General features: G+C 46.5%; 1 protein-coding gene across 7 annotated transcripts in view; it reads left to right on the forward strand.

The window, feature by feature from the left end:
• Window positions 1-15,063, forward strand: part of ILDR2 (immunoglobulin like domain containing receptor 2) — a 40,552-nt gene extending 25,489 nt beyond the window's left edge. For 2 of the 7 annotated variants that reach the window (XM_082277978.1, XM_082277980.1), the window contains 5 exons: window positions 564-740; window positions 5,907-6,020; window positions 7,436-7,646; window positions 8,604-9,297; window positions 10,098-15,063. In XM_082277978.1, coding sequence (XP_082134104.1) covers window positions 564-740; window positions 5,907-6,020; window positions 7,436-7,646; window positions 8,604-9,297; window positions 10,098-10,133 — 1,232 coding nt within the window. In that variant the 3' untranslated portion in view covers window positions 10,134-15,063. Of the gene's footprint in view, window positions 1-563; window positions 741-5,903; window positions 6,021-7,435; window positions 7,647-8,603; window positions 9,346-10,097 lie in introns of those variants that run through there. The other 5 variants (XM_082277977.1, XM_082277979.1, XR_014226273.1 and 2 more) reach the window with 4 other exon arrangements.
• Window positions 15,064-16,405: the final 1,342 nt, after the last annotated feature.

Below are 16,405 nucleotides of genomic sequence, written 5' to 3' on the forward strand. Positions count from 1 at the left end.
TTGAATGCTCAAAGTTAATTACAAATGTAATTCCCCAAGCCCTCCCTGCCTTGGCAGCTGTGCCTGCTTCTCCAAAGTGTCATGCTCCCGTTCCAAAGTTGTTGTTGTGTCAGTGAATGTTGTGGGTCAGAGCTAAGAGCATCCTGGGAGGTTTCTTCCTGGCAATGCAAATCAGCTGTCTTCTACAACAGTGCAAAATCCTTGCAACCCAGCAGGTTCCTGGTCAGGCTCAGTCAGATCTGTCAAGTTCCATGAGCCTCATCCTGCTGCTTGAGTCATCAGTTATTTTTAAAGCCGAACTGCCACTAGATCATGGCAGCGGTAGTGCTGGCTGTAACACTCTGAGTGTCTTTCTGGGCATCTCACAGTGCTGTGTGCATTTTTTAAACTCCCCTCAGTGCCCTTTAAGGCTTAGAGAAATTCAGGTTGGTCCTTGTTAATTCATTTGTCTGGTTGTCTCCTGTGGAGTTGCCACCTGTGTTGGTGCAGGTTTCATCCATGTGTCCAGTGAGTCTGTGGGGGGCTGGTGTGTGATGCTAACTCTTGTTCTTTTTCTTTTTCAGTGTATGTAGCAGGCAAAGCAGCAAAAGCTGGGTACCCTCCTGCAGTCTCTGCCATGCCAGGTCCATACTACATCCCCAGTGTTCCTGTAGCTGGTGTCCCATCTCCTGCTGTGCTGATGGATAAGTCACACCCTCCTCCCTTAGCCCCAAGTGAGGCCAGCGCAGGAAGCCAGAATGGTAATTTGCAGTGCCAGGCACAACATTCAGTCTTCTTACTGGGAGTAGGGCTGGGAAGGGGAGAAACAATTGTCACTGATCTAGTGGTGTGAAGAGAAGAAACACAGGGAAACTGCATTTTAATCCTGTCTCTGACAGTGACATTTGCATTAGGGCCACATGGTCTAACTTTTCTAGGGCCATCAACACAGAATCAGTTTGTGGGTGCCTAATTAGGTCAGCAGGGAATGGGAGGCCCAGTTCTTCTACAGGACCCCTCTCATTACTGCTGCAGATGTTCACTTGCAGAGGACAAAAGGACAAAGATGATTTCAGGGGAGCAGAGGCAGGAGCCATTTTCCCCTTAGAGCTGATGCCTTGCAGGCTGCTTTCTCTTTGTAAACTGTCCTTCCAACCCTCTGTAGGGCGCTGCTTGGCCTCTGGCAGCAGTTTTTGCTGCAGCATGTTTTACTGTTGCCATGGCATTTTGGGCAAAGTAACCTATTCTCTTGATATTTCTGCCCAAGAGCATTTGGGGCTGGATCCCGTCCTCTACTTTACAGAAGTCAGTAGGTCACTTTTTTGTTCAGCCTTTGCATTTGTGAAATGTGAGTGATGAAAGGCTTCTGACTAGAAAGGAGTTGTGGATCAGTGTCAGACCTAGAGTGTCAGTGAGATGCCTCTTGTCTTGGTGAGGGTCACTTCTGCTGCCTCAAAGGAAGCTGCCATCAGGGAAAAAAGGGGGCAGTTATTTAGCCACATGCATTTCAGGATCAGAGCAGCTGTCTAAATTCAAACATTATGCAGCAGAAATGACTCTCACCAATGTAGAGTCATCACTGACCCAGCTACTTGTCTGATTTCAAAGCACCACACTAAGTATCAGTTGTTAAATTAACTCACGACAGACAGTGTGTTGATAAAACACATCTAAAAGACAAGATTAAGTAGCATAATTAATGAAGCTTCTGGAACAACCCTACACATGCTTCCGCTGCCCCAGTCAGTATATTAACCTTTCTGGAATTACAAAAAGTATTTTCTTTTCAACAATCGTACTTTTTTTTGGCCACTGGAATCAAAACAGAGCTCTGGAATGGAGCATTTTGAAATAGGAAATAAATCAATCACTGATCCAACGCAGAACGTATCCAATTCAAAAACCTTTGTCAGAAAATGATGAATGACACCCCAGTGCTTAAAGTTCTTTCTCCTGTGAAAAATGTCACTGCACATAGAGTGTGGTATTGGTTGTGGGAACTCCAGGGATTTTTTAAGAGTCAGATCACAGCTCCCAGTCTTGTCTCTGCTAGCAGAGCACAAGTGCAGAATAAAAACCAGTGGATATGTTTGGTAACCAAATGGAATGGCTCTTAGGATCCCATGATCCTTACACAGAAAGATGTATTTAATGTATGATGCATCCAAATCAGGTGTTTGGACTCAATCCCTCACCTCAGGACCTTACAGGAAGTAGTGCGTATGGCAAATAAAAACATTATCACAGAGTTCTAACCTTTGTGGCAGGACAACAGAGATTCTTCAGTTTTTTTTTTAAATTAGTTAAACTTTTTTGCAATAATGTGGACAAACCCTTAGTCGAGATCATGAACGTGTTGTTCAAGGTGCTCAAACTGTGGAGATGAGGAAGAGTTATAGCCTGTACTCTGTTCTTTTAAGGTCCTCCACAATGCCAGAATATCCCCTAATGGCAGGCTGTAGAAGAGAAAACATTGTGTGGCTTTTCCAAGCTAGTTATTTGCTTGTTGGCCAGGCAGCAAGCTAAACAAAACAGGTAATGGTTGAGTTTATAATAAAAGCCTTTCTCAGAAGAAGCAATAAAAAGCCTCTGTGTCCTCCACACAGCCAGTGTAGGTCTGATCTGAAACCTTCTGTCTTTGTGGCTTCAACCTTTCTGTCAAGTCCATTTAAAAAAATGGGATCAGAAGTGCTGGGGAACAGAGACTGGAGAGTTCTGTAATTCTAGCTAAAAACTACAGCCTTTGCCCTAGATAGATTCTGTGCTTATAAATGACCCCTGTGAGGGGATCTAGTGAGCAAACTTGTGCATGAGGATATTTAGAAAATTTGTCTAGGCTTACATAAAAGCCATGTGGCAAAGCTCAGATTAAGCTTAGGAACTCTATATTAAATTTAGGACTGAATAGGGGAAAAAAAACCCCCCATTTAGCTCTCTTATTTAGAAGAGTGTTGACAACACATAAGTTAGGATTTATTCTCTATTTTAAGTGCAGTGGTTGCCTAGAGGCTCTTGCATAGATCCCTTAAACCCTGCACACAGGGAAGCTTTTGGTCCTAGATCTTTAACATGGGAAGTGTATAAGGATGAGACATAATTTACTTCCTAAACATACTTGTCTGAAAAAAAGGTAGTGGTGTCCTTTCTGAGGAGGGAGACTGCTTATAGTTTTGGCTGACTTGGTTCCACCTACAGAAGAATAAAAATAGTGTCCAGTTAAATACAAATTAAACATTAGAAATTTATGAACTGTTCAGGAGAAGAAAATATGGTCTAACAGGGAAGAATGTTCCATTCCTTTTGACTTCAGTGAATGGTTCTGCACATGTGGGCAACATCTCTGCATCTTTATTTCTTTATAATTAAAATGGGCTTAAAATTATTCAGACCTGATTAAAGGATTATGGCAATTTACAGATGAAGAAGAATGTGAAGAGAAAGCTATAATATCTTTGGTTCTCAGATGAAGTAATAATGAAGAGATTTAGTAAGTTGAACATTTAGTATCATGAGAAGTATTTAATAAACAAACATAGAGACAAAACATGCTTCCTCTGTAATGGAAAATACTTTTTATGAGCTGTTCACAGTCATCTTTGCAGATTTAAATCCAAAATTAATTTCTAGATGATTGCAGAATTAACCAAGAAATTCATTTGTCTTTTGATACACAGCTGCAATAGCAAGTTTAGTATGAAGCTAGCACGAAGCCTAGCTAATTCTCCATCAGTTCCAGGTGCTATAGATGTTGCCCAAATAGATGTTTGGCACAGCCTCAGTGTGAGCAGTGGCTCTGGGGAGACAGAGTCTGGAAGCTGCCTGTTCAAGTTCCCCGAAGGTTATTAGTAGGTCAGACTGGTTTGGTGGCCTGTGTATAAATGAGGTGGCAGCTTAGCTGGGCTCCTAACAGGCACATTAGAAGAAAGAACAGTGAGAGGCCTCTTTCCTGGCATGGTACCAGACAGAAGGGAGGTACCAGCTGTGATGGTGAGGTGGAGAACTAGCCTTGCTGCTCATGCAGTGCAGCCAGAAGCATTGCTTCTGAGGCCAGTCAGACCAGCCTCACTTGAGGAGACCTGCTGTGCTTCCACTTTGGGGGGCAGAGGCAGGATTCCTTGTGTTCTGTAAACCACTGTCTGCGTTTCCAGGCACTGTGCATTCACTCACGGGGATAATAAAGAACACACTGCTGTCAGCTGAGCTGTCTGGAGGCACGTTAAAAGAAGGGCCTTGATAGACCCCTACTGTGTTTTTACATCCTATACCATTCCCAAGTGCAGACCCACAAGGTGGTATTTCAGGATGTAATCACTTACCTTACACACGCACAGTCCAAACCCACAGTAAAGCACTTTGCTTCTGAAGCAGTCTGTGGGGTTATGAGAGGAATCACTCTACCCATTTCTATGGCACAGGCACTCCTGAAGCAGAACATGGTTATTTCCTAGTGTGCAGACACATGCACAGCAGTTTAGGACAGAAGGTGCCTAAGAATACCTCTGCCAAGTCCTTGCTCAGCCCACACAGCACATACTATGCGACGTACTACCAAAGCCATATGTTAATAGCTCGATGTGTTGCGGTGGTGAGGGATAAAACAGAAGGAACAGGTTGGCTCAAAACCACTGTCCAAGTATTTAAATTGTTCCCCAGCAGGAGCATTCATGCAACACTGCAGTATTCCCTCAAGGGAACATGTTAACCCCATGCAAGGTGGACAGGTTCCATTTTGTAGTGTTAAGTGAATTGTCCATAAGATGGTTCTCTAATGACGCTGAATTTGAGGGTTGTAGTCCACTGTTGTACCTAGACCTGAATTTCTGTCCATCCTGAAATAGCTCCAGGCTGAGACCTTTCTTAAATAATCTGCTATAAAAACCTGATTTTCTTCAAAGAACGAGTGGAAAGGTGGAGTTCTCTGCTTGCTGGCCACAGTTGCCTTAAGGTAGTCAGGTTGTTTGTAGCTATTGTTAGCAGGTAAAGTGTGCATGGAGCCATCCTGCCAGAATTAAAGCTGCTTTGGCTCCAGTTGTATAGGGTCTTCTTTTCTATACACAGGAACATGGACGAGTCAAAAAGCTGTCCAGATTTCCCAGAAGTCAAGCATTTCATGTATGTCTAAGATACATACCTCTTCTGTAAAGTAAAGCACGTAGAGAATCCCAGAGCAGACAGTTTCACAGCTACCAGTGACCTGGTTTGCCTCATCCCTGGAGTCAGTATAAATCTCAAAGCAGTGTGATGTGCTTTGTGGGACTTTGTGTTTCCTTCTGTATTCTCTGGAGCTTCAGCCACACGCTCTTCAACCTATGCGAGGAGAATTCATGGAGGTGGGAGGGTGGAGTGGTCTTGCACAGTGACAGCTCCCAAATGCTCAGCCACCTGCTTCTCCTGCAGACAGGGAGCTTAGAGGAAGCCTGATCTGGGACTGCTTCTCCCATACCATGACGAATCTTTTCAGTAGTGCTGAGGAAGGAGAAATGAGTTCTGCTTTTCTCTCTGCCATAAGCTGTGGGAGGTGGAATCACTCTGTGGCAAGGAAGGGTTGCCTTTGTTTTAGCTGCGCAAGTCTGGCCAGCTCCAGAGCCAGCCTGAGCCACCTGGAAAGGTGAAGTGGCACAGCTGCTGTGCTGTGAGGATGTCCCACCATGCTCAGTGTCCATCACCAGATGTATTGGGTTGTACAAACTGGGCATTTCCAAGCCGTTTTTGCTGTTCCTGCAAACTTTTAAAATGATGCAAGTGCTTACAACTTCACATCCCACACTGTAGATGAATTTCTGGTGAAGCAGCGACTGACTCAGTGTGTTTTGACGCAGCCTACCTGCCTGCAGACGTGAGCTCAACTATAGAAGCAGAGTTGTGGGAAAGTCTCCTTGTTCTTACATGGATTTTCCTCTAATGTTTTCTTTTCTTCTCCCTAGCAGTGCGCAAAGGGTACAGGATCCAGACTGACAAGGACAGGGACTCCATGAAGGTGCTGTACTATGTCGAGAAAGAATTGGCTCAGTTTGACCCATCTAGGAGGATGCGAGAACGATGTGAGAAACAAGCATGGTTTGATTTTTTCCCCCCCCACTGACCTAAGAAAGTCTGCAAATTTATAGTTAGAAGCTCACTTGGTTTGCCTCAGCATCAACCCTTAGGATATGATGTCTAGGATATGTAATTGGGACAGATAAAGTCTAGATTTTAGGTATCTACAGGTATGTTCTGATTTTAAAGGTCTGGTGCTTGCCTAATCATTATTAATTAGAGCAAAGTGAGTGTTACTGAAAAGCTCATGAAAATTGTCCACTCATATAATTAAATTTTGGGATCATCAGTATCTGAAAAGCCAAGTCCCTACCCATGCCTTCTACAACCTGTGGTGTGATAATAGCTGGGATATTGTTTTCACAAATTCTTAAGAGTGTGGTGTCTGTAAATTCCCAGCATGGCAAAACAGGAGAGGGATAATTTTATTGAAAGGATGTTTTGTGGGCTGCAGTGACCACTGTGTGGCTTGAAGGAAGCAGGAAGTTTGTCTGGAGTGGCTGTTGTCCTGCAGGAGGAGCAGGGTGGTGAATAGGGATGTGGTGCAAACTCAGAACTGAGCTTCTCTGTGGAACTCCTCACTATCTTCCCATAGCCTCTGGTAAGCTTTATTTCCTTAAATAAAGGCTGAGGCTGCACTTAATGTGTGTCAGAACACAAATCCAAGTGGGGATCTTTCCACATTAGGAGGCAGAGGTACAGAGTGGGACAAGGTGTGTGGGGAGGGCCTGCAGTGCTGTTCCTTGTCCTGGGGCTGCTGTGTGCAGAGGACAGGGCCGGCTGGGGGCTCAGTTCCTCTGGGCAGCACAGAGCTAAGCCACGTTAGGCACTGCTAGAGGCTCACTTAAAACAGACATGTGGGATCCTGAAAATCATTGAAGGGAAGAGCTTTAAGGAATGGCACTACATCAAAGCTCTGTACAGATTAGGCATAACGAACAAATTATATATACTTCTAAAACAGTCATTGCTGAGCACACTGTCTTCTCCACCCACAAGATTTACTATAAAAAGACTTCTGCAGATTGGTATGTCAGGCCTACAGATGTCAGTGTGCTTGATGGGGTAGAGACTGACAGTGATTCAGACAGACTTTTACTTTTTTTCTTAATCTTTTTTTGAGGGGGTTGCTTTTGTTTTAGCTGGGCAAGTCAGGCCAAATCCAGAGCCAGCCTGTCTCACACCAGGAGAAGGGGAGGTGGCACAACTTCTGTGCTGTAGTGGTGTCCCACCAAGCTTGGTGCCCACCTGACAAGGGTGGGGAGCTCACATGTGTTACTGAGGGTAAGCTCTTCCTGAAGGCTGAACTCAGTTATCTGGAACGCAGGCATCTCATTCCGTGAGTGATACCCTCAGAAGCCCCTCCTGGCGGCCGTCGGGTGATGCCTATCTCGTTTCTTTCCTGCATCCTCCCCTGCAGATAACAACACAGTGTCTGAGCTGAGCTCGCTGCACGAGGAGGACCTGAACTTCCGCCAGCCCTACCGGCAGGCGCGGAGGAAACCTCTGCCCCCCGCGGGGGACATGGACGGCGACACCGAGTACTGGGCAGGAGTTGTGGGCGGGGGCAGCACCTCCAGATCACAGGCTGTGTCTGATTACAGGGATGAGCGGGACAGCTACTGGCACAGGTGAGGGACACCATGTTGTGGAGCAGCTCTATCTGGCAAAGAGAGCAGAAGGGACAGATGGACTGGTAGCTCTCCCCTATTTCCTTCTGCTCTTGTTCTGCTTAGAGGGGGAGAGGGGCTAGAGAGAAATAGGAAATCTGGATATGTCATTAGATGAGGTCAGAATGAAGCTGATTGCCACAAACCTGCTGAAGCCTTCCCAGCTGGGTAAAGCTAGGTACAGCTTTAGTAGTCCCAGTGAGACGTAAAAGTGAGATCAATAGGGAACCAGGCCACCCTTCCCGAAGTGGGAAGGTGCAAATCTCTTGAAATTTGTACCTGATTGCTCCAGCACTTCCCAGTGCTGGTGTGCTTTATTAGGAGTCACACCCTGGTGCTTTGGTGCACCAAGCTTAAAGGACTCTGTGCTCCAGGAGATCTGTGCTCCAGGCCTAAAGGACTCTCACTCTGGTGCCTAGAAGAGAGATGGCACAACCTTCCCTCATGTACAAGCAGTCCAATATTCCAAAAGCTGTGGCAGGGATTTCCTTCCTTCAGGAGTGGGCTATTGTACCAGCTCACTGTCTTTAAACCTGCTTCAAAACTGCCCCGCTGTGAGCTTCTGTGGCTGGGTTCTTGGGTTTTTCCAGCAGGATATACACCTACAAGCTCTAGGATGAAGGAGAAGCAGGTGCAGCCCTGCATATTGGAGGACGGGGCAAGTGCAACTGGGGATAACCTCAGGTAACATTAGACATGCAGAACCTGAGCTATCTGTGCTAAGCTGCCTTTACAGACAGCAGAGAGAACCTGGGGTTTCAAGGATGTGATAGATCTTTTCCTATGATGAAAGACGATGAAAACAGTTCGGATGATTCACGCTCCCAGGAGGGCCTGTTTCCCTCCATTGTCTCTGCAGGCAGCTGAGGGGATGAGTGCAGCTGGATCCTGCCCTCTAACTCTAGCTCCCTCTTCCAGCCAGCAGAGATCCAAGTCGGAGATGCTGTCCCGTAAGAGTTTCTCTGTGGGAGTGCCGGCCGTGTCCATGGATGAGCTGGCGGCCTTTGCTGAGTCCTACAGCCAGCGGCCGCGGCGGGCGGACAGCCAGGACATGCGGCGCTTCGAGCGCTCCGAGTCGCACGGCGGGCGTGGCGGGGGGCTGCCCCACCAGGACAGCTCCATGGAGGAATACTACACCAAGCGCTGCAGGGGCAATCGGGAGCCGCTGACGGACTCGGATCGGGGCTGGTCCTACAGCCCGCCCCGCAGACGGGCCCACGAGGAGAAGCACCTTCCCAGGCTGGTGAGCCGGACGCCCGGAGGCAGCCAGAAATATGATCACTCCTACCTCAGCAGCGTCTTGGAGAGGAAATCCCGGAGCTATGACGAGAGTGGTGACCACTGTGCAACCCCCTCGAAGCTGAGCTCGCAGCCCAGCCAGAGGGGAGGGAGCACATATTATGCCTGGTCACCACCCTCCACCTACAAAGCTGAGAAGTCGCAGCCGCCGCCGCCGCCGCAGTCATCGTCCCCTGAGCAGGACGAGGAGGAGGAGGACAGCCTGCCCCCCTACAGCGAGAGGGAGCTGAGCCGAGGCCCTTCCTACAGGGCCAGGGAACAGGCCTACCTCAATGCCTCTGACAAGAAGAGGAAAAAGGACCCCAAGAAAACAGTGAGGCCATGTCTGGTGGTCCTGGTCCAAATAGGCTGAGCGGAGAGCCACCAGGCAGGGGTTACTAACCAGAGTTGATGGGCCAAGGGGGTTTTCCAGGAGGGTGACACCTGGAGTCTGGGTGTCACTCCCTGTGGGAAGGGGAAAAGGAACTGTGGGTGTAGGAAGCCAGAAAGGGTGAGTCCATGATGGAGGGGAAAGCCAGACATGCCTGGAACTGGGGAGGCAAGGGATGTCTTTGGCATATGTGGCCTGGTAAATCCAAGGTGGTGGGAGTTTATCTAGAGTTCAGGAGGATCATGGTAGGGAAGTTACCCAGGCCTTACAGAAATTACGGGGCTTTGCTTTGGCCTTAGTCCTTGTTAAGGAAGGGTTGAGAGGCTCTTGTTCTTCTGGGTTGGTAGCAAGGGATGGCGTAACAGGCATCTTCCTGAATGGGGTGAGATCACAGACTCCTGTGGGTACATGGGCTTCTGTAGGGGCCATTCATGCCAAAGGCATTCCTCACCCAGGATACCAGCAAGTGCAAAACATCCTGCCACATGTGGTCCAAGCTAGTGAGGACTGATGAGTTCATCGTTGCTGGGGAAGGGGATCTTCCCCATCTACCCCAGCTGGGGAAGCCTTTGCCATGAGGGAGATCTTATCATTAGAGTAGCTTAGCTGTGGGAGAGAGGATTGGATTGTGAGTGGACAAAGCCGTTGCTGTTTAGTTGTCTCTGTCAAAGCTTTGTCTGTCCCTTTGTCTGTTCCAATGAGTGCTTTCCTGTTGACATTTAATCTTCTCTCTTTCCTCTCAGAATGATTTCCCAACAAGGATGTCCCTTGTGGTTTGAAGTTGTTGTGGACCTGTCATGTTGATGGGCTGGATATCATGAGGTGACTGCAGTGGAGAAGATGCAGAGCAACGAGCAAGACAAGCCTCTGTGAACCTCTGCAGCCATCAGCCATGGACTGTTTCAGTTGTTTGTTTCATCCAGGGGAGCTGAGGCTTTTGTAAGAGACAGACTGCCATGGACAGCACTCGATCTCAGAGGCTCTGAGAGCCTGCCACGAAAATGAGGCCGGGGCTCTCTTTGGCACCCTGTTTTCCAGTGCCCTCCATTCTGCACTGGACGGCAGCCACATCCCTCCTGCCCCTGCAGCCCTGAACTACAAGTGAGGCTGCCTTTGTGCCTCTTGCCCTGTCTCATGTGCAGAGGGAGGCCTGTGTACCTCTTGCTCTCTCTGTCTCCTCAGTTCTCCGTTTGGATCAAAATTGTCGCCATACTTAAAGCCTTTTCTGTATCACCCCCATGCTGGGAGGAGGCCTTGTTCTTACAGCTGCAGACTGCCTCCAGCTGATCAGGCCCTAAATCATGAAAGAAAATCTACATCCTTTCAGACACTGTAAGAAATGACTGATGAGATGTTACCTTGATAAGGGCTGAATGGGGAAAGAGACAATTATGAGCTGGTTTGTTCAATATATTTAGTTCTGTTCGTTGTGTGATGAGAGTTGCAGGTGAGATTGATGTATTGTTTCAAAAGTGGGTCAAAGTAGCTTTTATTGTGATGAGAGCATGATTTGTTTCCCCCCTGCCTCCAACTGTGTTTTGTTTTGATGCAGTTGCATTTCCTTGCAGCTGAACTGTGACCCTGTAGAGCTTCAAGCTGGAGTACCTACTCCACTGTTTTAAAAGCAGTGCTCTAGCCTTCCTAGTGCTCTGCTTCCAGCACCACCAGACACCTCTGCTACTCCAGTGAGTGGCCTTTTTGTTTCAAGGAAGCAAAAAGGGGACAGCCTCAGCGAGAGGGCAGCTGCAGACCTTCGTTCTGTGCCACTGGTATCACTCCTTTCTGGGAATTGTTTCCAGGCACTGAAGAGAGCCCGAACAGCAGTGGGAAAAGAATTAGCACTGTGGATGGATACAAGTTTTGAAAGTCACCTTTTCAGTTAAAACCATTCCATTCACTTTGGTTGGGATGTGGTATTAGTGGCTGTTGTCTCAGGAATAGCTTTATTTAGAAGTGAGTGCTTCACACCATTTGGAAGCCTGACATTCTGGTTTTCATAGGGTATTATGCAGTCATTTATTTAGCTGCTAAAATCATCATGTGAGGGAACATGATGGGAACATTTTAAGGTCCAGTATCTTGATCCCTATTACACCTAGAAACAACTTAGTGCCCTGTTGTGTTACAGACATTATCAGCCTCTGAAATGACATCTTTGTTGCTCCTGTGGGAATTTGGGAAGCTGTCTGGCCTCAGATGCTCATACTGGCAGTACTGTTTGGAACACAAGGTATAGTAACATCACTGCAGTTCTCCATAAAAATGATAGATTAATTTCTGCATTACTCCTTTGCCAGATTGTTCACCCACCAGGAATGGTCAGGGGAGAGCAAAAAAAATCTCCGTATATTTGATGACAGTTTTCATGTGAGAAAGTGCATTGATGAAAGGATGACTTTCTTCTCCCACACTCCTCTAGTGATGACTGTAGTTTTGGAAATCCCAGTCCTGGGTCTTCCTGGCCTGAGAGGGATTGGCCAGCAGGACCACACAGTTGTGGAATTGCAGAGTTTTTTGTGCAGGAGGTAGCCTTCAAAGATCATCTAGTTCCAACCCTCTGCCATGGGAAGGGACATCTTCCACATACCAGGTTGCTCAAAGCCCCGTCCAACCGGACCTTGAACACTTCCATGATGGGCCATCTGCAGCTTCTATGGGCAACCTGTTCCAGTGTCTCACCACGCTCACAGTAAAGAATTTCTTCCTTGTATCTAATCTAAAATGGCCCTCTTTTAGTTGAAAATCAGTGCAAAAAAGTAAAAAAGTCTGGTAAAAAGTCCCTCTCCAGCTTTCTTGTAGGACCCTTTAGGCACTGGAAGGCTGCTCTAAGGTCTCCACAGAGCCTTCTCTTCTCCAGGCTGAACATCCTGTCTTCATAGAAGAGGTGTTCCAGCCCCTGTGACCATTTTTGTGTCCCTCTGGACCTGTTCTAACAGGTCCATGTCTCTGTGCTGGTGGCCCCGGAGTTGAACACAGCACTCTGTGTGGGGTCTTGGGAGAAGAGAGGAGAGGGAAATTCCACTCCTTGACCTGCTGGTCACTCACCCAATGCAGCCCAGGATGTGGTTGGCTTTCTGGGCTGCAAGAGCACGTGGCTGGCTCATGTCCAACCTTTACCACTATAAAATCATAGAATCATAGAATGGTTTGGAAGGGACCTTAAAGATCATCTAGTTCCTGAAGTCCTTCTCAGGGTTCCCAGTCCATTCTTGCCCCAGTCTGTATCAGTACCAGGGGTTGCCCTGGCTCAGGTGTAGCACCTCACACTTGGCTGTGTTGAACTTCATGAGGTTCTCATGGGCCCACTCCTCAAGCCTGTCACAGGGTCACTCTGGATGGCATCCCTCGCCTCCAGTGACTCCGTGGCATCACTCAGCTTGGTGTGACCCACAGACTGCTGAGAGGGCCTTCAGTCCCACTGTCTGTGCCATTTATGAGGATTGAACAGTGTCAGGCTTGGTGCAGGCCCATGAGGGACACCACTTGTTTCTGATGTCTGTTTGGACACTGAGCCATTGCCTGATGTTCTGGATGTGGCCATCCAGCCAATTCCGTGTCCATCCAGCCAATTCTGTGTCCATCAAGTCCATCCATCAAACCCATCTCTCTCCAATTTAGAAACTACAGTATTGTGTGGGACTGTGTCAAAGGCCTCACAGAAGTCAAGGTAGATGACAGCAGATGGATTTTCCTTATCCACAATGTCATCACTCTCATAGAAGGTCTCCAAGTAAGCAGGCATGATTTGTCCTGAGTGAAGCCATGCCAGCTGTCTTTAATCACTGCCCTGCCATCCATATACCTTGAGATAGATTCCAGGGGAATCTTTCAGGGCACAGAGGTGAGGCTGATTGGTCAAGAGTTCCCGGGGTCCTGTTGTTTTATTCCTCTTTAAAAGAGGTGGGATGTTTCCCTTTCACCAGTCACTGGGAACCTGACTACCCGAGTACCATGACTTTCCAAACAGGGAGAGCAACTTAGCAACTGCCTTTACCATCTACCTGTATTATGGCTGGAGAGATGAACATCTTAAGTATTTTCATCTTTTCTTACCATTAATGTGTGTTTTTAGGAAAATCACAGCACAGTTAGCAAGAGGTGAGCAGTTGGGTGCCATCTGAGGACTCTGGGGCCTTGAGAAGTCTATGGAGCTTCACTACATGCTGTTGTAAATCAAACATTTCATTCCTGATCTATGAGGATTCTAGCAAGTTGATGTTTTGTTAGTCTGAAAACCTTGGCAACCCATGTGCCATGAATTTCAAGGGAGCTTAGCCTGCTATCATTTCCATCAGACATCCAGCAGACCCAGGAAACAGTTGACACTGAAATTTGAAAGTGCATCTGACTATGCCAGAAAGGGGCCAAACCAGTGATTTTACAGTCTTTGAATCTTTACTGTCTTTTAAATCATACTGAAAGCCTGAGCATTACAATCTTCTCATATCAGTTATGTTCTGTCCCTTATCTCAGTCACTGTAGTTTATTTGATCAAGCCCTCAGGAATGAGTTGTGTGTATTAAAAATACAAGTCTTCATTTATTTGAGTCAGGTTTTTTTGTTCAGTGCTGGTACTTTAGGGCATCTGCACACTGTGTGTAAGAAGTTGCCATCTGTGTATCTAGCTTATAAATAAGTAGTTGCAATCTAATTCTTTTAAGAAAACTGTCTTGATTGTAGAAACGACTGTTTGTGAGAACTTGGAAATGTCTCTTGAATCCAAGTACCTGGAAGAGTATTGAAGATTTTATGACTAGTGATTCTATGAGTTTTATCAGGTGATAAAAGTTTCAGCTGCAGAAAAGAAAAAAAGGAGGCCTTAATTGCCTGTGATGCCTTTTCCTGGTCTTAAAATCAAGAGTCAAACACGGTTAGAAGGGAAAAAGGGGTTTTACTTTGGTATTTATTTTACGGATCCTTAGGTGCACTACGTCCAGGTCGAATGCACTGAAATGCACCCCACAACACACACCCCCAAAAGATCTGGTATAACATTATAGGTGTTACTAATTAGCATAGCTATCAAAAATTCCCCAATGAGAGGCTCGAATCAGCCCCCCTCCCCAAGGAAGCTTCCCCTGGATGGTTCTATCTCAGTTTACAGAAGGTGTTCTGGAGAGGACCTTGGGCTCTGGGGCACACTGATCCCTAGCTACGAAGCTTCTAAAATGTTTAGTCTCTTAGCTTGACAAACAAGTCCAAGAATGTAGGCAAAAAGCACTAAGAATATAGAAGTTGTAAAAAGGTATAACAGGGGTATAAAAGAAAAGGCAAAAAATCATCATGGCATCACCTGAAGTCAGATCTGGGCAGCAGCAACCTTGCTCTAAAGTTTTAGATTTCGTATCTTGCTGTACAAATCTCCAGGAATTTTCAGCTACTGATCATGTCTGTCCTCAGGCCATCTTTATTTTTCCCATTAGAAATATGTCTGCAGCAGCAGCCAATGGACCAAATCAAGAAGCGAGGGGTGATGTAGAGTACCTGCACAGCTACACAACCCTAATGACCTGTGACTCCTGCAGCAGGGGAGCAGGGGGCCAGAGACTGACAGACAGCTTGAGAGGAGCCTCATGTTTCAAGAGAGGAGTAATGGTTTGTGTCTGTGCCATCTTTCAGAACACCTGCAGAATGCTGGCACTGGGAAATAATAATGAGCCTGGCTATTATGTGGTCTCAAATTATAAGTTTTCCGGTGATCAATTTTTATTGCTGGCATAAAATTAAAATCCTTTTCTTACTGGATATGGATGTCTGGGTCATGTCAAGGACATGGAGGGTTTTGTGGTCTTAAAATCACATCATCACAATGGTGACTTGCTAAGAAAACAGATGATGAGAGAATCCTGTAAAAATTTAGAAGAGCCGCTAGAGCAAAAGCAGGATTGAGCATCAGCACTAGATTTGGCTGTGCTGTCAACAAAAGTGATCTTGGCTACTAAAAAAAAGATTTTGACATAATGGACTAGGAAGATAAATACCAATGGTAATGACTTCTCATCAATCCCTTTGTTCCTTTAAGGTGCATTGTAAAAGTTCCAGTGGGTGGCTTCAGTGTGAATATCTTCAGAACACTCAATTTCCACTGAAATGGAAAATTAACAAAATTAGCACTTTGAATACTTAAGAGAAACTCCCAGCATTTATCAGCTGAAACAGGCAGTCAGAATTACTCAGGTCTTTATGCTGGCATATGGTACAGGGGACTGGAGCTGTAACATCCCCACCTTTGTTGCTGGAGCTGGGTCAGGGGTGGCCATCAGCAGTGCACCCCAGAGCTGCATCTCGGAGAGATAAAGGACAGCCCCTGGGATAGATCCCTGAGAAGGAGCAATCACAAAATATTTCAGGAGTCAAGCCTTGCCACAAACTGTTCCAGGTACATAAATGCAGCACCATGGTGTTTCATCATGCCTGAGCTATTCTGAAAATAATTTTAATGATGTGGAGATTGTTGAGAAACTGCATGGAGCTGTCTTTTTGTCCAGGTAGCTTTCACACAAGATGTGGGTGACGATCTGTTTGCTGTGACTAGGTACAGGGTTTGGGACATGTGGAAATAAAAGCTAAAGGGGCTTTAGCCCATTTTTTTACTGGAGCAAAGTAGAATCCAGAAGCAAAGATGCCTTTGGCATCTGCCAGGTGCTGCAGATTTGCCCCTATAATTCCAGAAATCTCTGTGGTGCAGCATCTCCAGGCTCTACTGGCTGTACATGGTTGCTACAACAGCTGTGATGTCGAAACCACCCTCATAGTCACCTGGGGCTCCTGAAGTCCCTTTCCCATTGCCTGGAAGATCAGAAAAAGTATCCATTGTATAATGTGAAGGAACAGCTATCATTTTGATGTGATCTCAGAAATGCCAGCTGGATTTACCAGCATTAGAAACAGCAAAAATCTAAATAATAAAGTTAGCTAATACTAAAGGAAGGAACCTGCCATGATTCCCATATGAATTCTCTTGTAACCTTTATAATTCTTTCTGGCATTCACCCCTGCCTGCACAGGGGCCTTTGCCAGGGGAGGAGGCCACCACCTCCTCTCTCTTTTG

Source organism: Coloeus monedula (genome assembly GCF_965178545.1).
Source record: "Coloeus monedula genome assembly, chromosome: 3".
NCBI lineage: Eukaryota > Metazoa > Chordata > Aves > Passeriformes > Corvidae > Coloeus > Coloeus monedula.